Consider the following 25,434-nt stretch of genomic DNA (forward strand, 5'->3'; position numbering starts at 1 on the left):
AGCCAGATTTGTTTGTCAAATATAAGATTTGAAATGGATTTATGACAGCAGTACTCTTGATAATGAGGACTGGACTTCACCTACGAAGGAATTGTTTCCACTTCATTGCTCCCATGCTTGTTTTTAAAGCTAGTTTAGATTTTACTTGAACAAATGTCTAAACTAATTTAACCGGTACTAGCACCAAGTCACTCCACACAGAAAATGCTTGTGGAGGCTGCGTAGGGAACACTGAGGAACAGACCTGACTTCAAACTACCCTGGCCTGTATTTCCACCTGGCTGCTGTTTACCCTGGCCAGGCTGTTGTGGTGCAGTGTTGAAGGGTTGCACAAGGATGAGAATGAGCAGTTGGGAGGCTGAAGGAAAGTGGGGGTGTGTAAAAACTCTGTCCTTGTGTTAGTCAGTGTCTGAGTAGTCTTGAAAAATATTTGATTCTCTTTTGTTAACTAACAAAACAGCACTATGCTTGGTTTCGTTATTCTTTTACATGAGAAAAGGTAAAAAAGATTTTTGCTCATCTTGTAATTTACAGGCTATTTGAGTAGCTCCGGCTTACCTGACTATTAAAAAAAGTAACTTGGATGGTAGGAGAAAACAGAATGGATTTTTTTTTTTACTCCATTTGATTCTAAGGATATGTTGATGAAGTAAAAGCAAGATTTTGCTGTGCCTCCCCACTCCTTAGACCTTATTTAAACAGTTGTCTTGCCATGTGGAAAAGGTCATCTGAGTACAGCATATGTATTTGCCCAATATGTTTGAACACATTGCCCAAAAGTTTGTTAGACTCTTGTTAGGAGTTTTTTTTTAGTTGGCTTTTTTCCATCCTCTTGAAAATTGCACTGCTGATGTGGGAACATGAGCTTCTCTTTCTTAACCCACTTTCTTTACCCTCCTCAGACCCCAGAAAAGAAATTGTTGATGGTCACTGCTTTCTACCCACAAAATTAACTTTTTTTGACCTCAGAGGTTTTCAGTGAAGAGGGCAAACATCTGTTTTCAGACTTCTTAAAAGTCCAGGGGATGCATTGTCCATGTTAAAAACTAGTGTCCTAGAAGAATGTACTTACTTAAAAGAAAGAGGCAAGAAAAGATTAACCGGGGGGGGCTTAATTTGCATCAGTTGTTTTGAACTCATCTTTCTTGGGGTGCAGCTTCCCTGTGGCTGCCTAAGGACTGGGCAGGGTGGGTGGCTGCGTCTTGGCTGGGTGCTCCTGCTCTCTCCCTGTTCAGCTTTTAGTTGAAGTGGCTTCTGCAAGTGGCTCACAGCTCAATGCAGTGCTCAGAAGCAGTGGAAATGTGAGGCTTGGGAAAATACACAGGCTGACACAGTCTGCTGTTTCCCTCAGTTAAATGGAGCTGCACCTTCAGTCTGTGTTCCCAATTGCTGCACAGCCATCTGACTGCAGATGGAGGGGCAGCTTTGTTATCTGGGCAGGAGGATCTAACTTCAGGCCACTGTCAAGAGGCATTGTTCATCCAGCCTACTTTCCTGCTTTTGAGTGAGAAAGCTAATATAAAAAATAAAATTTCCATTGGCAGAGTTGTTTTTTGCCAACTGTTTTTTGCCGCCCTGTTATACGTCATTTTGCAAACTTACCAGTGTTGGCATAAGGGGAGTGGAAGGGGCACATGATGGGAACAGATCAGGCAGCAGCTGTCAGCTTGGCACAGCTGTATCATAAAACACACTGTAAGTTACCTGTGTTAGAAATTAGGGGATTGACTGGTACATCTATGTGGTGTCTTGACTTTGGTGGCAAAGCTCATAGAGAATCTGTTGTCACTGCTGTTTCTCTGCTCCTGTACCCCTCTGGTTTGCTGGTCTGTGTTGTGCCAGTTCCAAGTGCACACTGCAGGACTGCTCTGTATTCTGAATAACTGAAATTATAAAAGTAGCCCACTTTATACTTGTATTTTCTGGTTATTTTTAACCCATGTTATTTTCATGAGGCAGTTTGTAATGTGGTCCTACACTGGTTGCCAGCTGCAGAACAGAGCATCAAATGAGAACTGATCTGTGAGAGGTGGGCAGGAACTTCTGCAACCAGCTTCTTTGTTGACAGTCGAGAAACTCCATCTTTTCCATGAAGCATTTATTCCAAACTTCTCCATGTAGACAAACTTACAGTATTTAAACTGTACTAAGTGTGCTGACATTTGCAGCTCTATGAGTGGGAGTGCTGTGGTGGATAATTATATGAAGGTGAAGGGAAGGGCTAGCATAGCCTTTGCTAGGTAGGAAGCTAAAAGATGTGCAAAAGCAGAAGGAAGCCAAAATCATATGACTCTGCAGACATTTGGAAAAGAACTGTTTTCAGTCTTAAGAGAATGGTTGTTTCAGCTCTGTCATCTCTACTTTGTTTCTTTGTGTTTTTTTTTTTAAACTTATGCTTTTGTCATTTTTCTTGTCTGTCTCTATCTTGCCAGCCATGAAGGTATGCTGTTGGCATGCATGCTTCTAATATATGGAGTTATTTGCAAATACTTTTGCTTCAGGTTGCTGATGTCTGAACCAAAGCAAGAAAGCAAGGAAGGCAGAGAGAGAGAGAGATTTTGGGCTTGTCTCTGTTGGTTTAGTTTGCCTGGTTTTCCTTCCTCATTTCTGTCTGAGGTAGCTGTGTGGATGGCTGTATAATTGCTAGCATTGCTGTCCCAGTTGCCCTAGGGGCTGCAGTACTTGACCAGAACAGTTTGAGGGTTGCAGTGCTGTCCCAATTTAGATAAAACGTTAGGAGAGTTGAAATGGTTTCTTTTTTCCCCCCCTTTCTTCCTGTTCTGTGCAGAAATGTGGTAATTGCTCTGGATTCTTTCTTAGTTTGGTGGCAGCGAGTCAGATTCTTAGCTGGTCTGTTTGGCAGAGCTCTTTTGTGGGTGCAGTAGCACTGTTGTTCTTCAGCTGGGGACCTGTCCCCCAGCTTCTGTTCAAGGCATGGAGCCCTGCTTGCTGTTTGAACTGTCTGACCCTCATCAGCACAGAGTGAGCTCTTATTTTCTGTCTTATGCAGAGGGTTTGTTTTAGTAATAAAACACTTACTTGTCCTCTGCTGCTGTATGATTCTAAAAAGTTTTAATTTTAGGTGTGATGGAAGCAGAACTGATCTTGATTTCAGGAGAGCATTTAGAAATAATTTTCACTCTTTCTTCCTGCACTGAAGTATTGAAGAACTGGTTATTATTGTTTAGACAGGTAACTGATAGTCTCAACTATCCACATGCTGAGGGACTGTGCGAAGTGATGTCAAAGCAGGTGTATGAAAATGTCCCCAATTTGATCCATGTTTCTAGCAGTTACTCAAGTATGTGTAGTACACCTGAAGCACTTTATTGAAAAGCTGGAAAAGAGTTCTAAAATTATGAAAACTGAGGCTGAAGCAAATAGGAATTTGCAAACATCAGTACCACAAAACTCTTGATGTTTCTGATTTATATGTGCCTACCCTTTTGTGAGCATTGGCTGGCATCACCTCAGCAAGGAAGTCAGTGGAGTCATGGGGAGTTTATGTGGTCTTTGTGTCTGAGGAGGAAAGGCAAATGGTTTGTCCTTTGGAAGGAGGCAGACTAAAGGAGTGTAGAGAACAGTGTTTTCTCTGCAAGGCTGCTTACCAACCTTAGGTCATTGTGTTGTGGAAATAATGCCACTTCAACAAATGGAGTTGCTGCTACTTTGTAAAGTTCTACAGGTATTGGAGAGTAAACGTGCAGATCCAAGTAACAGTGTGAGACACCTGGAAGACTTGGTCAGTCTGTATGCTAAAAATGAGGTTTGGCATATTGCTTTTGCCTGGAAAATGTCTGTGTTGGTGTTGCAAACTGTTTTTAAGTGATTTGGCTTACTTGAAACAAGCTGTTTGAGGAAAGAGTGCTACAGAGTTAACATGCTGCTTTAACCACGCACAGCTGTGCAGGAGGTTTTGAGCCCAGCATGATTACTGAACATTGGACTGGTTTTTTGTTCACAATTATGGCACTGTCAGTGCACTTTAGAAAATTACTTTATTTGAAATTTGCTCACACTAAATCTTTTAACAAAAGCTATGTAGCAGCATCATGAGGTAAAACTGCTTAGAGTATCATGCCTTTGCTGTAATTTTTCCTTTCTCGTTCTCCTATTTTTGTCCCTCTAAAAGTCTATCATTATGGAAAGACATAGTTAAAACTTGGCTCAGCCATCTATCCTGCAAGACTAAATTGTTCTTAAGGCAAACCAGTTTAATTGTATTCCAAATGCTTCCTTTTTGCATTGTTTGTTTCTATTAGGTAAATGGTCCCGGTGGGGATAGTATCTTCAATTCCTTGTACGGTCCAAAGCATTATTATGTTTCAATCTGATTCTGTTAGCATTATATTGTGCTGGGGCAGCAAGACAATGGTCTGCATTGGTTTGGGTGGGTTTTTTTGTAACATAACCAGAGTTTTCTTTACAGCTATTTCAGTCTTGGATGTACAGCAAGTCTCCTTGTCTGTGCTCTTAAGGTGACCGTGTTAGAACAAATTGATGCTGAATGCAGGTGACACCCATGTCCTGGAGCTGTACTGTAGGAGTGTCTGGGAATAATCACATAGTAATGCTGCTGCTGAGCTTATTGGAAGTTTTGGGGAGAGGAAGCTGTTTTTCTAACAAACTTCTTTTTTCCGTGATCTGTATCACTGGCTTTGAACCACGGGGGTTGGTTCCAGGAAGCGTCCTGCAATAATTGTTCTTTGAAAAACTGCTTTTAAGTTTGTATTGCAACTGCAGGTCTGTAAACTGAGGGACCAAAACTGAAGCAATCTTTTGAGTCCTTTCCGTTTTTCTGTTAAATGGTGCCATGCTGCTCCTGGTTATCAATTTCTCCTACGAGAAAACAATCCTTGACATTTAACTGCAGAATCTGCAGGAACCTCTCCAGGTCACTGCTCACATTGAGGGGAGCCCTGCCTTGCACAGGCAGGCTGCTGCTGTAAAATGAAGTCATCCCTTGCCGCCCTATCTCCCCCTCGTCTGCCCCTAGTCTGGTCTCTTTTATAAAAGTGTTTGGAAAACCCTCCTCCTCCTTGCCTGGCCTTGTGTGCAAGGGGAGTTGTCGGTGAGCAGGGCTGGGCCTCTGGCCTTATCTCTGTTGTCAGAGCTGCCTGCCTGGTAGGTGGCAATGGGGGCAATGCTTTTCAAATGAGGCTTTCCTGTGCTTAGGGAGGCCCTTGTTTTTTTGTTTTAACAGCTTCCTATTGTTTGAAACAGCAGGTTATCCCCTCCCATGCTATTCTAGCTCTTTCCTCCTCCCTTAAATAATTTTTCTGTGCAAGTATTACTCAGAGCAGTTACTCTCACAGTGAGTCCTCAGTTTTCCCAACTTGCTCTGATCTCCAGCTTCTGTTGTGATACCAGTGTGGAGTCCACACAATAAATAGAAAGCAGCTTCTGAAGGTAGGTATTTTTGATTTTTAATTCAGCATCACCATCACTGTGATGTGACTGTTTTGACTGAATTCAAGTTGTCATAGGAATTCTCTCCTACATATAGTACTGAAAGATAGAAAATTCTGCTTTTCAGTGTGGCTGGCTTTTGTTTCTAAGATACAGAGTATTGCTTCAGTTGGTTAATAGTTTGCTTTTCAGTGTTCCAGTCCTGCTAGCTAATGGTGTTTCATATGTGTATTCCATATGTGTACACTTTATGTATGATGTTCTGTCTCTGTGAAAGGTACTTTCTAAGACATAAGCTGCCTCTGGTCCACCATACCATAACTTTTTCTGATAGTATCCATGATAAATTTGAAGATAAAGCCAGTCGGAATCTCTTCTCACCATATCAGTTGTTACAGGTGGAAGGGATATTGGCAGTTCATTTCCCATCCCACTTACTTTACAGTGTAAGAATTACACTGTCAGAAGTGCTCCAGACTCATTTTTTGATAAGTTAGATGTTTTTTTTCCTTCCCTCTACTTGTTGAATTCTGTGTAAGAAATTTGATAATGAAATGAGGTACTAAACATATCAGAGCTTTTCTATTGTTTTAATGTGCTGGTATGCAAAAGTCAGCTTGCTTTATCTGTTTTCCTGATCCCTGCCTTATATCAAGTGTCTTGTTTCCAAAATTAGTAATAATTTTGTGATTGTTTGAAGTCTGTCACTACTGTTTCATACTTTTTGTGGTTCAGCTTAGGAAAAGGTATTTGTTTAAATTTCTAGATTTGAAAAGAAAAGAAACCAAAGCCCTCACACTATTTTGATATATTTGGTGATACTAAGCAGAAGTTCTAATTCCACAAAATGGTAAGTCCAGTTTTAGACTGTCATCAGAGAGGGTGAAGGAGGAGGGAGTAATGTATGTGTCAGTTCCACTACTTGACATTCAGTGTAATAAACATTCTGCCTGTTCTAATGCATTCCAGATTTTTTTGAAGGAATAACTTCTTAGGCAGCCTAAACCAGACAAGAATTACGAAGACATTGATTATAATCTTCAGAGGTCAGATTCATCTGATCCATACCTGGAAGCTGAAGTCCCGATGTCCTTGCCCTGACTATAACTTCTTGATAAGCTCTTTCAGGTCACTAACTTAGTAGGAAATAAAGCAAGCTCCCTTCTCTCCTCTTGCCATCTCTCCAAGACTGATAATTTTGTGAGTTGAATTTGCTTCAGTGAGCTCAAGTGTGAACTGCCTGCCCCAGAGCACTCGTGTGGAGGGGGAGGTGCCCTCTGCACACTGCTCTGGTGGCCCCAAGATTTTGGCTTTGTTTGGTTATTTAATAAAGTTCCTCTCAGAGGTTGTCTGAGATGATACATCCTCTTCCTAGAACTCTGTATTTTGTGGGAGTTAGAGAAGCTGTAGGCTTTTTTATTACTATTCTTATAACTGACAGTTGGGAAACCTCTTGGGGTTTTTCGACAGAGAAGTGTTGCAGTGGATATACAGAAGTTTGTGTTTTCTGAAGTTGTTAATTTATAATGTAGTTATGTCTATAGGTTATGACAGCGGTCTCAAGAGTTTTAGGTGTCTTAAAAACCCAAACAGGATGATTGCAGGTTAAAGAGTTCTCTGTTTAAGGCCAGAGAAACATGACAAACAGCCTGAGGAGTGAAGGAAGCAGACTGTGGTGGCTGTCAGGATGAACAATGGTTTTGGCACACCTGCTGCTTTGCTGCTGAGTCTCTCCGTGCTTGGCAGGAAAGGAGTGATTTGGAGGATAACCAGATAGTTTTGTAGATGTTTTTGGTACATTTCCATCTTCTCTGAGGGAGAGAAAACAGAAGCACTTGATTTATAATGTAGCTCATGGCTGGTTGAAGACTGGGACCATAAACTTTTGGGTCAGGATTTAATAATGCACTTAGAAATGTGGAGTCAATATTATGTTAGACTTGAGGGCACTTAGAAGGGAGTGCAGGGAGACTGATTTACCATGGGAAGGGGAAATAGTTGGATGTAGTCAAAGCAATGTGTTAGAGAAATTTATGCTTATACTGCCCCTCTGAGCAGATATAAACATAATCAAGAAACAAAGTTAAGAGAGCTGAAACAAATGCATTTAGAAGGTGTTTTTTTCAGTATGGTGTTTTTTTAACTCCACCATGTTCCGTCTGATATTATTCCCTTGATGCTTCTCTAGAAGTTGATGCAGATGTAAGATGTGAGACCAGATTACCAGATTACAATCATGTTAACAGTCTTTTAAAGTGATGTGTAATGCCATACATATTTATACAGACTTTCTCTGAAGCGTCTCATGGACTTGATTTCACAAGAGGATATTGCTGTCCTAAATTGTTTACTACCTGGGTCACCAGAGTCTATTGGAATTGGAGAACTTAAATGTACTGGGAAAAAATGAGAATGCTAAAAAGCTCAAAAAACTTCTTTTAGTCTAGCAAAGGAAATGCCTCTAATACTGTACTTGTTGGATCAAGTTCGGTAGAGTTTAACTTCAAATGGAGTGAGTTCAGTTCTGACTGATGATAAATGTAAGATTTTTTTCTAGATCATCCACTTAATTGCATGTGTGCACGCACACGTGTGCATGATTTATTTTATTTTCTTAATCACAGAGGAAGGATGCATAGACTCTAAATCTGGATAAAATATTCTTATTTTTTCCTGTTTCCCTTACAGGTGTGTGCATAAGGAAGTGTTGTATAAGGCTTGTTGTAATGCTGGTTAAGCAATGCATAATAATTACAGTAACAGTGTGTCTGAATGCTTTTGTCTACTATTGAAGGAAAATTTTGTAAATTATTTCTTAAAAGAGCTTTTATCATTGTGTAATGACATGAGTGAAAATACTGTGGTGGTGGTGTAGTAACCCTTCTTGATAAGGATAGCTGTTACAGATGTTGCTTTCCCAGATGTCAGATGATTGTTCCTTGTAGCCTGGTTATTCTGAGGGGAGACTGCTTTTAAACAGGACACTGTTTGGTTTTGTCCTTTTATTGCCTTGCTGGTGTTCTGGATCTGATTTTTTTTTTCTGCACCAAGTTGCTAACACAACAGTTGCATCTCTTTGTCAGCTTCTTGTGTTGCCAGCATATTGTCTGGGGAATTCTGGGGAAAACAAGTCCTATTGTACAGCATTACAATGCTTGTAGACGCCAGCCTGAAGCAATATCAGCTGCTCTTGCACTAACAGGATTTGGCAAGAGAAGGTGTGGGCAACATGTGACTGCAACTAGAAGGTGAAGATTCTGTCCTGTGACCAGCTCTAGGGGATCCCAGGGTAGGGAGTGGTGGCTGTGTAACCTGTACAGGAGCCTGCAGGAATAGGCAAGCCTTAGGGACAATTTTGGATTGCCATGGCAGGATATGGAGTCCCCCACAGTTTTTGGGATGGATGTGCCTAACCCTTCTGCTGTGGTGAGTTTCCAAAAGACTGAAAGGATTTTAACATCAAAAAGCCATATTTTATTTAATTAGTAATAGAAATGTTATTTTTTAAAAAGAGAAAATTAAAAAGAAGTCTAGGGAAGAAAAAATGGGAATAGGCTTCTATGCAAGTTTCCTGTTACCAGCTATGTCTTGCCTTCTCAGCCTGTCAGTCACTGAGTGGTCCCAAATGTCTTACTGGAGATGTTGTGCTAAGACCAGCCATGCCATACAATCCCTGGAGCTTTCATCTTTGAGCTCCCTTGGCATCTCCCCAGGAGGGCAGGATGGGGCTGTACCCCTGCCCCCAGGGGTGCTACACACAGCACAGCCACACTCTTAAAGGATTACACCCATAATTAAAAGCCAGAAAGCAAATGCTTACATAAACGTTATCATCCTGAGACCCAGTTACTTTCCTGTTCCCTACTGTGTGTGATGGACTGGAAGAACCCCTAAAGCTGCTGTTGTCTCTTGCCTGAGACCTTTCCCCAAAGCTTCTCTGTGCTCCAGTGCTGTTTCCTGAGGCACTTTGCTTAAGGAATGACACACATCATTGTAGGCTGGGCATTTTTTCCTCTGTGGGGGAAGAAAGAGGATGAACCAAGTACACAGAATATAATATACAAGTTTGGGAAGTTGTGCTTTCTAAATTTCACATGTTCTGTGCTGCACTAAGCCAGAAGCTGCTTAATCCTTTGTGCTTAACATTGCAGCACTCCTGGAAGTCCCTATTAGAGGGTATGTGGGTTGTGCTTTCAGCCAGTGCAAGATTGGATTTGGGAGAGTAACAGAAGTAGCTGCTTGCTTTTCTGCTTTTCTGTAGAGCTCAGATCCACAGAAGCATTGAAAAAGTTGAATTACTGCTGAAAGGAATTAAACTGAATCTCTAAAGTAAGCATCCTTTTTTTTTTTTGACAGTACAGGCTGAAATCCTGTTCTCTGATGTTGATGTAGACTGCAGTTTCTCTAGGTACTCTTTCAGTGTTGGAATTAGTGGCTTTAACATTTGTTGTTGGCTGGGTACTTCACAGTCTGTCAGGACAGGCCTTCTTTTTGTGTATGAAGGCGTGTGTACATATCCTTAAATTTGCTCCTCATCAGTTTATTTTAAAATAACAACAGTAACAAGTTTCATTAGGGGTATTTTCCTTTCCACATGTACTAGTTGGTTAAATATATTATAACTTCCCTGGGCACCTTCAGAATTGTTTTAATTTTATCTTTAACACGTTTGTTCAGTTGCTAAGAGGAGAACTCTTGTGGCCAGGTTACCTCTTCATGATCTTTTTCTGGCAATGAGCAACTCACAGATAATGTGGAACGCCCCCTTTTGGGGTACATACCTCCTCTTGAGTGCTTCCTGGAGCTTGGGGGTTTTTTTCTGGCTGGGAGATGTTTTGATTTTCTGGGGGAGGTTAAGGGGGTTTGGGTTTTTTGTTTAGATGGGTTTGGGGTTTTTTGTAGGGAGCTTCTGGTGCTACTCAGTTGGGTCATTTTATTGCCAGGCAGAGGAAAAAAAAAAATCAAAGCCGTTGACATCATTCTTCTTTCTCTTACCCCAACACCCAACTGGTCTGTTCAGCCTGTATTATACTGCATTTGCACAGCTTCTGCTTCTGTGACCCATTAGGACAGAGCCTGCTTGTGCTTAACAAGAGTCTCTTTCATGCTTTGTGGATCTCTCCAGGACACAGCAGGACACAAAATAATCCCTTTTGCATTTGGTAGTTTCACAGTACTTTTCTGGTGAAGATAAAATAACCTTTTTGAATGAAAACAATAGCATCATCTCCATATGCCTGGTTTCGATAGAAGGAAATTGTGTCATTGTTTCTGCATCTTCTAAAATGAACAGCAGTTTGTTTGGGTTTTTCTTCCCCAGCAGATTACTTGGATTTTTAATATTTTTAAATATAAAATCAGTATCTGATTAGTTAGTAATTAGTTATTATTAGTATTATTATTAGTAATTAGTTAGTAATTAGTTAGTAATTAGTTTCTATGGTAGTGTCTGTTAAGACTTAAAGAACCAGTTTTTTTGAATCATAACTTAAAATTTGAATTTATATTTTGAATTCGATGCGGCCAGAGTTTTGTGAAAGTTCATACGTAATCTCATGGCTTCACCTTATTATTAGTTCTAATATAAAATAAAAGATCTGTATTTCGGAAAATATGTTTGTACAACAATCTGCACACAGAAAGATTTCATTTTTGTATGCTAGGCATATTCTCTAATGTTCAAGTTTCTGAAATGTTTGACAAAGTAACCATGTATGATGAAGAAAGTATCCTTTGCCTGTTTTAGCCATCTACTCCAACTTTCACATTGTGAGATTGGCTAAACTTGGCTTTAAGGCTTTTTTAATAATGTTTCAGAAGATGTTTTATACCAAAAGAATTCAAGCAATTTATCTATTTGCAAGGGGCTTCTCAATGAAAGTAAAATTTCAAGAAATGGAGGTAGCTGAACATCCTGTTATAGAGGAGTTCCTTTCCTGTGTTTGTAGGAACCATTTCATGACTTTGCCTATATTTGATGTTGAGCTGTCAGTTCAGGATTATTGTGCATTATTATCCTTCTGTTTTAAAACTCACAGAGACCTGCAAAATGGCCTTTTACTTCCTAAGGTCCTGTGATGGACTGAGTGTGTAGCTGGGGAGAGGCACAGCGTGTCCTCGGCTGTGGGCTCAGCCAGCAATGGACCAGTTGGCCACGTCTAGTCTTGGGCTGCAGGAGTCATGGGGATGCCATGGACAAACACTTACAAACACTTTATTTGCTAGTTTGGGTTGCAAAGGCATCAGGTATGGTCATGTCTATTTGCTTTGTATTTAGAAAAGGACAGAACCCTTGCAGAGACAGTCTTTTCCTCTGATTTCCCTAAATGCATTGATCATAGTTTTCTTCTGCTGGCCTCCTGCTTGTATAGTTTTGCTATCCCTGCTTGTCTGTTCCAGGTTGTGGGTGAGGTGTTTGGTGTCATGGCATGTTTCCCCCAACCTGTTTGTTTTACTCTTTCATATGCTATTAACTGCTGTTGAATATGGGCTGTTTCTGATTAAATAAGCTTTTTCTTGTGGTGTGTGCAAGTGTTTTTCCTATTCAAGTTCTGAAGTCTTCAGTGGGTTTCACAGCAAATGCTTCTCTATACAGAGCCAAACGAAGCAAAAATGAGTTTCCCTGTTCTTATTAGTTATACTTATTCCTCTAAAACTACATAGTAATGATCTTAAACTCAGCTTATGCATGTGTGTGCACACTCGTGATTCTGCTGAAATGTTATTTATAGCTATACAGCACAGATGATGGCTTAAAAAAGAGGAATAATCAGCATGTTGTGGATGCTGGGAGCATTTGCTTTATATTTTTATGTGAAGTATGAATCTATATAATGTTCTGCAGTGCAGCAGTGTTCCTTCTGCTTGTCAGTTTTAGCAAAAGAGGAAAAAAATGATGTAAGCATTTAATACTGGGACCCAGCAAAGCCACTATAAGCTGCTGCTCACTCTGCCTTTACTCTGTTTTTGTGAGTTCCTCTATACTGCTTTAATTTTGCACTTTGGTATGTTATTAGTCTGTCAAGAACCTGGAGTTACAATCTGTCTTGGTACGTGGTAATAGTGGTATAGATAAAACACAGAATACAGTGAACTAATGCTTTAATCTAGAACTATTATTTTAATACCAAATACTGTCCTGAGCAAAGAGAGAGGGCATAAATGCTTTTATGGTACTAACAAGTGCATTATCTGACTGCAGCTGTTGATCACAAGGGAGGTGGGAATTGCCTGCCCACCTCTGTGGAAGTTTTCACTAGCCAGTGTTACATGTGCATGTGGAGGAAACTGATTTCTGCCCTGGATGTCTCTTTCCCTTTGAGCACTGCTGGGAGAGAGCAGTGCATTGCAGTATTTGACTTTGAGATTCTTAGCATATACAACAGAAAGATGTATTTTTCCATCCAAACACTGTCCATCTGTTTGATCAAAGTCTGTTGCTACTCTCAATGTGTTGCTGCCTTTGCTTAATCTTCATTGTGTTTCCTTTGAAATCGAAATTACTGATGGAGCTGGATTTCTTCTGTTTGCCTGTTTTCTTGCAAGATCTGTTTCTCGTGTGGTTGTCATTCCATATGGATGTGTGCATATTTCCACATTCAAATGTATCATAAGTCATTGGTTTTATAGAGAGTTTAATAAAACAGAGGGGTTTGTGGTGCTGTAATGTGAACAGCATATGATTTGGGAGTTGAGTGCTACTGACTTCTGTTTTAAGCAAAGAAAGGGGTGTGAAGATTGACAGGAGAACTCACAGTTATAACAAGGTAGCAGTTACAAACTGAAGAAAATTTTTACAGGAAGATTTTTCTGTTCAGCAGTGAAAATCTGCAAGGTCGGGAAAAGAATGGCAGCAGGATTTTAGGATTTAGAAAGTTATCAGTCATTAAGCTGTATGTTGTTGAATACTGCTGACTACTTCTCAAATTTTTTGGAGCTCTTAAGTCATTGTTGAACTGGAATTCACAAGCCAGAGTACAAATCCCTTGTTTTTTGGATCAGTGGTGTTATCAGTGGAAGAAAGATCAGATTGTTTGTTAACGAGGTGCCATATGAAAATGGGCCTTGAAATCTACTGGCAGTAGCTTATGGCTGTAAAATACAGAATTTTGCAATCAAAATGTTTATATCTGGAGACTGAATGAAATACTAAATTCATCTTGGAGCTCCACTTTGGAAAGTCAATGTAAAGATTGGAAAGGGAATGAGTAACTGATATCAGGCAGCTGGCTGAGCTTTTGCTTGAGTCAAACCAAACCTTCCGTTTCACCACAGGGTTGACAGCTGCCTGTTTGTCGTGTTTCCCTGTGTTATACAGGATTGGTTAGTGATGTTTAACTGCTTTTGAGCAATTGCATAACATTTGAAGCTGCTGTGTTTTTTCCATTTATCCAAACTCCAGAAGTTCCACACAGAATGGGATAAAAAGCTGGTTTTACCCTGCCCTTCTTCCTTGAGAAATGTCCAGCACCAGCCTGGGGTAAGGTAGAGTGTTTTTTAAATATAGACCTGGGAGAGTAAACTTAGATTTCACATAGAAAGTAATAGAAAATTTGAGGATAAACACTTTGGAAATCCAGGTAAGTTAAAATGTGGGTTTTTATTATCATGTACAGCAGTCTTAAACAACTGTGAAGGGTAGATCTGAAGGGAGTGCAGATATTTTTGAAAGGGTTTGAATTTACTTAGGACTGAACAGACTTTATTAATTTTATATATATTCCTTGCCTCTCCAACTGTCAAAGAAAAGTTGCTGAGATAACAGAGCTGTGAAACATAAAGGTGGCTTCTACTTCCAAAGGATTTAGGAAGTAGGATCACTGGGCTTGTCTGTCTCCATTCCCTGTAACCTCCACAGCAAATGCATGTGCTGAAAGTACCATGATGCATGAGATCAGTGGCTATTAATATAATGTTTCTTTCTATCAGTAGGACCTTTATCTGGGGAGCAAAATGTGTTTTGGCAATAAGCCCCACAGAAAGTAAATAATGTGGCATTTGCATCTCTAGCTGTGACCTCCACGCTCTCATTGCTTGTCTTTGAACAGAAGCCCTTTATTACTCGATTGTTTTATACTGTGCTTGTATCAATTGCAGTCTTTAGGAAGATATGCCTTGTTCTAGAAACTTCTACATCGTCTTGCAGGTTAAGTAATTGTTGATCAGAAAAGGCTGTAATTCTGGCTTTAGATATTGAGAGTTATGTTTGGACATTTAATGTATTTTTAAATTATAATTTGTCTTTGAATAATTGTCATGTTTTACTGGAGCTCCTTACCAGATGGGTTTTAATAGCTTTTCTCATTATTTGAGAGACAGCTTCATATTCTGAGTCCTCTTAACTGTTTTATGAAAGTCTGGACACAGCTACCTTACTGTCTCAATAGCTGTATAGGATAAGTGACATACTTTTCCATTATTCTGGACAGAAATCTGTGTGGTTGTCAGTTAGTACAGAACACAGGTGTTTATCAGCTGATGTCCTTATTTCAGAAAGGGCTGCAGAAAAGACTGCTAAGACTAATCCTGAAGGACAGTCTTCTGCATTTCAAAGCCAATGGCTCTCTGCTGGGTTTTGGGTGTTCTTTTCTTCTTCTTCTTCTTTTTTTTTTTTTTTTTTTTTTTTTTTTTTTTTTTTTTTAAAGCTGTGAAAGATGCTCTTTAAATAGATTTGGCTGACTGTCAGGCTTAAAATCAAATGATTGAGATTAGGTAAGTGTTTGCAAGATTTCATTACACTGCTTTGAGAGGCAGTCTACCAGAGTTTTGTAAAACCTACAGGCATTTTGGATGAGGAAGTTGGAGAATGTTTTGCTATGAAGAGTATTTTCCTGCAGTACAAAGCTATACTTGACCCCAGCAGCTTACAGAGTGTCACTTTGGAGTGTTTCTGCAGAGTGTGGTGTCACCGTGCCTCTTGTTGGTTTGAGCAGTTAACTGGAATGTAGAGTGGGTTTGTTTTCATGTTTCATGGTTTATTGGTTGTTGGTTTGAAAAGTTGGTATAAAAACATACTCTTTCGTCATAAAATTGTTCATTTTTTTTTCTTCCTAGGACTGTAGAAGCATTAAATTATCTATAGAAATGGCAACATTGCCACAGTAGAGGAATGCATTTCTAAAAGGTGTTGACCCATGAGTATTTTGACTGCAGTTTCTTCTGTTGGTTGATAGGCTGTGTAAATAGAGTGGCAGTGACCAAAAATAATTTGTTATGCTAGTTTTGCTTGCTGTACTGTCTAGTCTTGCATTGTTTGCATTATCTTGAGGTGGTCCCTCAGAAATGGCCTTCACTGTGTCTTCTGGAGAAACCTGTAGTGTTCGATCAGACTTGCTGTTTCTGTACTCTCTGAAGAAGTACATCCATGGATTTGGGGAAATGTGATTTTAGTCTTCACTCCAAGATCATTTTGATGGTCTTTATCAGCAACTTTTCGCCAGACATTCAAATAATTTGCTTCCAGTAAATGGAAGGATTTCTCTGGTATCTGAAAGAGTATTTATCCTAACCTAAGCAAACTCTACTTTCCAAAAGGGCTCTGGGAAGATAGCCTAAGGTCTCTGGTACTCAGAACTTTGTCTTTACAACATTTCATGGACTGAGAATTGTGCAATAGCACATGGAAAACAAGGAAGACCAGTCTGTTGTGGGCACCAGTGGCACTGTGAGGTGCTGTCAGTTCCCAGTTCCTGGTTCCACCCAGTAGGCACAAGTAGCACAGAGCCAGGTAATGAGGTCGCTCATTTAAGAGGAAGACTGACAAATGGGTGCAAGCTTGACAGCAGAGGCATTACAGACTCCTCCCTGCCCCTTTCTCCCAGCAGAGCCATCAAGGTTGAGAAATGTATGCATAAAGCAGAAATTTTTTCCCCTCTGTTGTCCCATTTGTACTGTGAAAAAAATCTTGGCAATGGAGATGAATGTAAATCTACCTTTTTGTAGTTGCACTTTATTGTCTAGGTGAGCAGATACATCTGTCTCGTATTTCTGGCTAGCTGAGAATCTCATCTTTTTGAGACATCCTCAAGAGGAGGAAATCACCTTCTTTTGCTTCTGTCATGTCACTGCCCTCTTCACTCTTTTCTCCATCCAGCCTCATGGTTATTTGGTATTGGGAAGTTTTTCCATCCCACTATTTTATTTCATTACCTTCAGGATCGAGTTTAAACTGACTTGCAAAGCTGACTATCTTTTGGGAAGTCTAAACTAAATGAAGACTGTAATATTGATGTGTCTGCAATTAAATATAATTTAATCCATGCAGAAATTTGCAAGTGCTTTCTTCATTGCAGGTACATTGAGAAAGTGTGTTCTCAAGCCTCTATTTTTAAAAACGTTCCATCTAGCTGAGAACAGCCATGGGATTATCCTTGTCCCTCTTCACTGAAAGAGTCAAATTCAGGAGCCATCTGGGTGAAAGCTTTCAACAAAATCCATTGTCTTGGACAACTCTGTCTTTTCTTGTTATCAAAAGCGTCTTGATTTCAAAGCTGTTTCTCACCTCTTTAGGTTTGCAGCTTGTGAAGGCACGATTTGCTCTCAACACCACTAATCTACTCCCTACCATCAGAATAGGTGTTAGGATACTGGGGGAAAGGAGTCTCTTCTCTAAAATCAGACACATTCACACTGTGAATTGAAGTATTTACTTTGTTTTGTGTTTGGAAAGTTTTTTCAGAAATGCAAGTAACAAACACTAAATTCTGCAGCTCCGCTTTTATTTAATAGTTTGATAAATACTTAATTGGTGGTTTCAGCCATACCTAGTGCATATGAAAGCATCTTTGTTCCTAAACAGGGTTATTCTAATTCAGCCACATGCTTGAATTGGGGGTTCAGGCAACAGACTAAAATGTTTGGCTACATGAGACTGTAGTGAGGGGAGTGTTACAGTCCACACACCTCTCCTCCTCACCCCTAAAAATGAACAATGATGGTGGCACCTTGCCAGAGAACAAAGGATGCAATTTGAGATGTTGTTTCCCACAATCAATGTGGGATTGATTTAGCAAGGGAATAGGGCGATAAACTGGGTCTTGAAATCTTTTGTGGTACATCTTGTAGAGTGCTGTGCTCTGCTGTCAAAGGACAGGCTCTGGTTTCTTGAGGCCAGAAGTACGTGCTGAACCACAGCCAGCTTTGCTCTGGGGTTGTGTTGCTGGAGTGATGCCCCATGCCTCTCTCATCTGCTGAGCCTGTCTGTGGCTGGGAGCCCTCCCTCCTTCCCAAAGGAAGCTACTACAAAGCAGCAGGAAGGTCTAGAATGTTTGGTTTGCTTTTTTTTTAATATGTTCTTTATCTTTTTTTAATGTTTTATTTACTCCTTTTTAAAACATTTCTATCATGTTTATTTAATATGAGTTGTTATATTTCATTGCTAAGTTTTTTAGAGGTTGGCACAGTGCAAAGCTGTAATCTGGAGATCTGGTTTTGTCCTAACTGGGTGGTTACCAGCTTAAGTGGTTTTTGCTTGTTCTTAGCTTTGCAAAGGCCGTGTAGCCATGAGTAAGCTGTGAGCAGTCATGGTGGTGAGAAGTCAGTTCTGCTAAGTCTGTGCAGAAGCAGTGCAGGAACTGAGCTTGCACAGTTAGTATGAGGGTTTGGGCCAGCTTGAAGTAGTCTTGCTGCAATGGGAGGTGAACTGTGAAGCCTCTAGTCTTGAATTTTGTTCCAAGACAACTTTTTGTTCTAAAAGTTTATTTACTTTGTCACGTCTGATGTAACTTGGCTCAAAAGTGTTCAAAAGTTAGTTTTACAGCCCATTTTGAGAGGAGAGTCTTGTTTTGAATTTGAAGTCCACTGAATAGGTGCAGCTCTCAGTTCTGCGTCTTGGGAATGTTTTGGATTGTATTTTTCTTTGTTTGCAGGTGCTGTGGAAAGAATACTGAGTGTTTGGCTCAGTGGTTTTTGTGAGGCAGCACAGAGCCTGCCTGTCTCAGTTCATTACACGCAGCATCTGTGGCACACAGCTTAGCCACTGCACCCATTACATGTGGTGTTGCTTTGCAAAGATCCCTAAATTGATCCCTAAACAGCTCACACAGTGTGGTTGGCTCATGGTTCATTAAGGGGTTGAGCAAAGAAAGGGGGCTGAGGCTGAAATTGCTCTGCAATGACTCCTATATAAGTTCAGCACTCAGGAATGTTGTGTGACAGGCACGGTAATGGTCTGTGTCTGCAGGCTTGCAATGCAGGCACGTCTGAAACTTTGCATGGCACACTGGCAACCAGGAGGACTACTCATCTGTGAGTAGGTATTGGCCTGCCTTACAGCAATGCTGAGACTTCATTAATATTTGTAGAATGGGTTTAACAGAAGTACAAATGGAGGGAATGTGTTAGGCTGCTGTAACACATTTGCAGGTATTTAGGAACTTTGTGTTTTGACAGCAGATGAAGAATTTATAATTGTGTAGAAGGTGAAGAACATGCCTTCACAGATACCCAGGGTATCTTTGTAAGTCATTATACCCTCAGTTAGCTTTTGCTAATGTACAAACCCTACATATGTCTATTTTGTAGTGACTTCGTGCTTCAATTAATACCTAAATACATTTGGATTAGAGTTGTCCTGCTCATATCAGCCATAATAGCTAATTTCAGTTGTTATTATGCGTATCAAAAGTTGTATAATTCTAGATGTCATAGGGAATGTCCCTGGAAAATACTATGCAGGTTTCTGTGAATAGGTGGACTACGCTTGAGAGAACTTAAAAAGAAGTGTTGCCATGAATCTTCTTCCTGTTTCTAGGAATTGCTTAAATAATTATTTTTTTCAGTTTCGTGTACATGAGGGAAAATGTTCTTGTGGTGGGAAGAGCACTTTCTGTTGAATAATTGTTCTGGCTTTTTCAGAAGCTTCTTTGCCTTATATAAGATATCCCATATATCTCATATATCCCATGTGCCTAGATTAAGTAGCATTTTAGAGGTACACATAATTTCTGATGCAGGAAATTTGGAGACTTTTTTTTTTTTTTTTGCTGGTGAGTGCAGTGGGTTGCTGAGTCAGGGATGAGCTTTGTGCCTTCCATGTTCAATGCAAAATCCCAGTTCTAGGGTGGTGAATGTGCTAGCATGTATTCATAGAACCACAAATCCTCGTGTAACTGTTTGAATGAATAAGTTATGTTAAAAAAATTAACACTATAAGACTGTAAAGGATATGTTTGGCTACTGCCATGAGGTTCACTTGAATGTGGTTTATTTTTTTAATCTAGTTCTTAACCTGTCCAACATACTCCAAGCCTCTTTGCTCTTACAGGCTTTTTTCAGAATCCTCTGTTCTTTTCCATATTATTTTGTTTTTTTGGGTGGAGGAACGTTTAGATTTTTTGCTTTGTCTCTGAAGATTCAGTGTATTGTGGGAGGTGAGGCAACACTGGTCTTGGCAGAACACCACAAAACCAAGAGAGTAATTAAATGACGCAAGCCTTTGATTATTTTTCTCTCTCAAGCTTTCTGGCAGAGCTGGGCATTCCGATTGCAAAAGGAGGATTGGGAGAAGAAGTTTCTGAAGATCACATGCGGAATTAGAGGAACTGTATCGGAGACTTGTTGCTTCTTTAAAGCTCTTCGCTCTCAAGTTCTGGAGTTACTTATTTTTCCCCTGTGAGGAGAATGTCTCTTTCATCTCCCAAGATACATGTAACTGAAAGGGAGCTGCCAAGGTTGTGTTTTGGTTTCTTTGCTCCCCTACTAATTGGATTTTTCCCATCATCTTCAGGAGGATTATAGAAGGATTACAGAAGCTGCGTTTTTGGGGGTGTGGGAGGAAGTTATTGGTTTTTTTGTCTTGAGTCTGGGACCTCCTTGATTTGCCATTTGTTCTCTGAAGTTCCTGCCTGTTTGGAAAAGGGAGAAGCAGCATAACATGAACTTGCACAGCTGTGGATTTCTTCCCTTTGCAAATGTTCTGTGTGGATGCTTTTAAAGGAGGTTGCTGCATGCATAAGCAGCAAATGAAGAATAGCATCCCAGGCTGGATTTAAAACAAGCAAACTCCTTGAGTCCTGGCAAAAGGATAAATACTGTTTAAACTATAGTTTAAGGAAGTCTGGCTGTTGTTCCAGTTTTGAATTTTTTGAAAGGAAGCATCTGATCAAGTCAGGTATTCTGCCAGCCTAAACCTGCATTTTCTACAGCTGAAACGGGAAGATGTCTTGGAAAAGAAATTACTTTTCTGTGGGTCGGGGGAATGTACAGGGCATGTTTACTCCACGAAATACCACCTCAATAGCACCCAGTAAAGGTCTCAGCAATGAACCAGGACAGAACAGTTGCTTCCTGAATAGTGCACTACAGGTAAGAGCACAGAATAAAGAATGTTTCTGGTTTTGCCCTCTGTCTGTTGCAGTATTTTCCTGGGCACTGTGGAACAAATACTGGGTCAGCCAAACTTGAGTACATAATTGTTGTTGGGCATAGATAGAATAAAGCTACATTTGGAAAAGCAGATTGAGTTATTGAACAGCTTTTTAATTTTCAGATTTTCTTGGTGAATTGAACAGGAAATGTTGAAATTCAGCATTTGCACAGTCATCATTTACTGTGCTTGAATATCTTGTTTGTGTAAGCTTGTAGAATATCAACCAAAGTTCAAAATATACATAGAAAATTTATTTTAAAATAATAGGTTATTGCATAGCTTGCAGAATGCATACTCCTTAAAAGTAAGTATAACATTTTGTTGAACCAGTCAAGGTTTGATAATAACTATACAAGATGTAGCTCAGTTTTCTTTCCTGCTGCTGCTTTGTAGCAGCCAAATGCTTCATTTAAATGACTGAGTGTTTACCTTTTGGTTTAGAAGAAAAACCTTTTCTAGTGCCAAATTCAGTGGAGTGGTATGGCTGCTCTAGAGGTGTTGTCACCATTTAGATGCTTTGAACATCTGATGGTTGAGATTCAGTCTATTTGGCAGCAGGGCTTAAAACCCCTTCACATCAGTTTCCATCCCTTCATATGACTCGTCTGTGCAGCACAGACTGTATCACTATGGGTTTGACTTCTGTTTGGTTTTTTTTCCCATGGGCACAATCAGGTTCTCACAAACTTCCATATAGCCCTAGTGCAAATAGTACAAATATGTGTACCTATGGCCCTCAGTAGGCTCAATATGTTAGAAATTACAGGGCAGAGAGAAGTTTCCAGTGATGTTCTGTATCAGTTACCTTTCTTAAGCTGTAAGGTTGTAATGACTGGCTGTTTCCAAATATTTAGTTAGTGAACCTAGATCTGGACTAATTAGATCCTAATACCAGCTGCATGCCATACATGAAGATGAAAGTGTATAATCTGGTCTTTAGTCTGCTACAGAAACCCTTTTCTTCTAAAGCTGAAGAGAGATAGGATACTTAAAGTACTTAACAATCAAAGCTGAATTGAAAACAAAAATGCAAGATGGTATTCATTTTATAAAATACATACTTCTGGGATTTTTCCTAATTTTTTAACACTTAGTCTGAAATGCTCTTGAATGCTTGTTGCTCCTTGCTCTTACAAATTTCTATAAACATTCAAGTTAAACTCCAAAGGGAGTTACATAAAAAAATTGGACTCATTCCTAAATGTAATTTTTTTGTCCTTTTGTAAAGTCTGCAGTAGTTCTTCAGGAATGTTTGTGTGTAATCAGATGTTTCAAGGCTTATGCTGCCTCCCAGGCCCTTAAGTACTGGGGTAGTTTGAGTATGAACATAGCCATGGCAATTATGAAGTTTTTGGGAAACTTGCAGATTATATATGAAAATGTACTTACTGAATATTACATATTACTATGGTTTAAATAACGAATTGTTCCAATTGAAAACACTTATTGAAACCAGCACAATTTTTTCCAGGATGCTAGATTTTTTTCTAGCTGGTTGCTGTAAACAAATTAATCAGAAATCAGGAGTTGGGTCGCTCTGCGCTAATGAAGCATTTAGGCAGTCACATGCCAGCCTGGACCTTGGTGCTCTGTCCGGAACCTGGCAGGACGTGATTGAGGTCAGGGCTTCTTGCAGTGCAGACTTCTGCCTTCTGAAAGGCTGGGGACTGAGCTTTGCAGGAAAGTCCAGTTACTGTTAGTTTGAGCTGAAATAGCCAGTGCTGACCACGTTAATACATAAAGAGCTCATTGTAGAACACCTCAGAGATGGGTATCGTTGCTGTTTTACAGATACAAAATTGAATAATTTCCTGAGAGTGCGCAGGTTTAGTGGTAAAATTGAAGAATAAAAAACCATGCTGCTGTTAAGGCAAATGTCACCTGTCAGAGTTGTTAGCAGAACATGTGAAAGCCTGCTTGCTTTTCTGTGCTGTGACCCTACCTAGTCACACACCTGTTATTACCTCCATACCCGTCCTGAGAGAAAGGTATAAGTGCCCTAACAGGCTGGGGTTAGTAATCATGGCCTGTGAGGACACTCAGTAATGATAATATTGGGCATAACGGATTTTAGCGTTCTACTGTTTTCACTTGCACAAACTCATTAATGTATATACTGTCGGTGCTCCGTTTTTTCAGCATTTGGGTTTTCTGCTCAGAACAAGAAAGCTGTGTAGGATTGGAAGAAGGGAAGAATTTGATCCCCAGCAGTCCAACATCCCCAGGGGTGTCCCCGGCAGCTCTGCTCAGCCTCACGGTGCGGTTGCCCAGTGGCCAGCCCTGGTGCCAGCACAGTGGAGCAGTCAGAGCAGGTGCTGTTTAACCCAGCACTGCCACATGGATGAGGAAGCAAGTTTTCTAATCTAAAAGCACATGACAAGAAAGGAGGGAGGTCATACTGTAAATTAGCCTGTGAAGGTTACAGCTGAAGAAGAAAGTTGAAAAGGTCAATTTGCAGTTAGATAAAAGGCATCCCTTTCAAAGGCGATCACTGATGTCATTGGTACACTTCTTGGATTATTCAGCATATGCAGTTTAATCAGAACCTTATGCAATATTTTATTTTATATATTCATAAAATTGGTTGTGGCCCCTTTTCTGTTTCAGGTTCTCTGGCACCTGGACATTTTTCGCCGCAGTTTCCGGCAGATCACAACACACAAGTGTATGGGTGATTCGTGCATCTTCTGTGCTCTTAAGGTAAAAGTTAGAAATACATTGAAAACCATTCTTTAAAAATTTGATCAGAAACATTTATGATATTTAATTAATATTTATAATCAAACTTGCATCTGAAAATTTCTGAGAAGAGGGTAAATGTGATAGCTAGTGGTCCAAGATCCGGTTTCTGAAATTTGTTCAAGCTAAAAAATTGTGAAAATACTGTTGGTAAGGTTTCAGTTACAAGGACTCTTCTTAATGGTGGGCAGGTCGTTGTGAGTCTCCATTAGAACAGGCAGTTAAACACAAGTTTGCTTTATTTTTTCCAATTTATCATTTTGTTCAAATATAATACCATATGCAGTCAGCATGCTCATCAACATTTACCTTTCCCGTCAGAGCTACTTCAAATGTCAGGATGGGGAAGGCCATTTAGCTAAGCCTTTCTTTTCAAAACTGTTGATTATGTAAGGCTCTAAAAGGCTATTTTCTACTGTAAATATTGATGTCTGCATTAAATGGCTCTGCTCTTTGTAGTCTCTGTTTTTAAAAACATCAATTCTGTTTGTAGCTGCAGATGCAATAACTGACTGTCATAAGAGGCTGCCTGGACAGGAAGATCTAGATGCTAGCTCTGATTTTGAGTACTGCTGCATACTTGAGTAAATTGTGCAATCCTGTGTCTCTGTTTGTCTCTATCAATTAATTTGTGGCACTTCTGGGTTATTTTCCTGACCTTCTTTCTAAATTTTGCTACCTCAAACCCCTGGCTTCTTGTGGGAGAAATGGACATGGTGCAAACATTATGAAAATACCAGCTTTAATCTTCCTGAGCAGTGATTTTCCTTCCTGAAATTGAGACTTAGACATCTTCCTTGATCACAAATGTGTTGAAAAATCCAACTAAATGTATAAACTAATTGTGGGAGAATTTGTGTCGTGAATTCTATGTACAGTAATGAAAATGACAGACAACATCTTATAAAAATGGCAAAATAGAGAGTGCAGGTTTAAATTAAGATCATCTGACGTTCCCAGGCAGTATTTATGGTATAACAGCTGTCTTGCTGCTGTTAAGTGACATCACAGGTGCTCTGGTAGAGACAGGCTTGAAGTGAGTTATCTAGTGAGCTTTTGGGCTGTTGTTGAGGAGTTCTCCCTGGCAAATGAACAGCAAATGGGAGACTATTAAGGCATGAAGTAAGAGAATTTATCTTTTTTTGAAGGGAAATTTGTCTCATGACATATCTGTTAAAATGAAACAGGATGATATATACAGCAGTATCATCAGAAGAGGATGTAACAGCAGGTTAGGAGCAAGGCAGTGCATCCAGAGTGAGATACAGAAAAGATGGAGTATTAAAATATCCCCTTCCTTAAAGGGGAATGACAAGACTTAGCCATGATCTGGTTTCATTAAGTTCAGTGGGATAATTTGAAGGTATTTTTTGGATCATGCCCTTGAGTAATGTCAAGTAATTTGTTGGTGTTCTTTGTTAGCCAAGATGAGGTCAGAAAGAAGAGGATTTAGGAATTTACCATGAATGTAAACTTTTGCCATTGTGGGGTTTAACCTAAAAGCATGATCAGGGAAATACCAGGAGATCAGACAGGTTCTGTCATGAATGAAAGTAGACTCTCAGCTCTGCACCAGAGTCTAGGTTTTAGTGTCAAGATAATAGTTAAAAGCCTGTCTTGTATAGAGTAGTGAAAAAGAGGGAGAAGGATGTGAAAGGATGTTACAGGAAAGAGGAGATGATGCACTTTTGTGGTTCTGGTCTTGAAAGATGAACTGCAGACAAAGATGCATGTGGTTTAGCAGTGCTGGTATGAGAGGGAAAGCACTACAGGAAAACTGGAAGATGACAGGATCTCTGGATAATATGTATTGAAAGCAGATGTTGGGTCAAAGAATGTTTAGTTTTGTTGGTAAAATCCTTGTTTTTGATGTCTTGGAGTGTGTAGTGTGCTAATATAAACTTGGAAATGACAGGTGG

The 25,434-nt window shown here is 39.9% G+C and overlaps 1 protein-coding gene across 4 annotated transcripts in view; it reads left to right on the forward strand.

The window, feature by feature from the left end:
* USP54 (ubiquitin specific peptidase 54) overlaps nucleotides 1–25,434 on the forward strand; it is a 91,414-nt gene that overhangs the window by 25,292 nt on the left and 40,688 nt on the right. For 3 of the 4 annotated variants that reach the window (XM_083866305.1, XM_083866308.1, XM_083866307.1), the window contains exons 2-3: nucleotides 19,866–20,712; nucleotides 23,384–23,476. In XM_083866305.1, the coding sequence (XP_083722431.1) occupies nucleotides 20,566–20,712; nucleotides 23,384–23,476 (240 nt within the window). In that variant the 5' untranslated portion in view covers nucleotides 19,866–20,565. Of the gene's footprint in view, nucleotides 1–5,308; nucleotides 5,410–19,865; nucleotides 20,713–23,383; nucleotides 23,477–25,434 lie in introns of those variants that run through there. The other variant, XM_083866306.1, reaches the window with a different exon arrangement.

The sequence above is a fragment of the Zosterops lateralis genome, assembly GCF_965231275.1.
Source record: "Zosterops lateralis genome assembly, chromosome: 8".
In the NCBI taxonomy this organism is placed as follows: Eukaryota; Metazoa; Chordata; class Aves; order Passeriformes; family Zosteropidae; genus Zosterops; species Zosterops lateralis.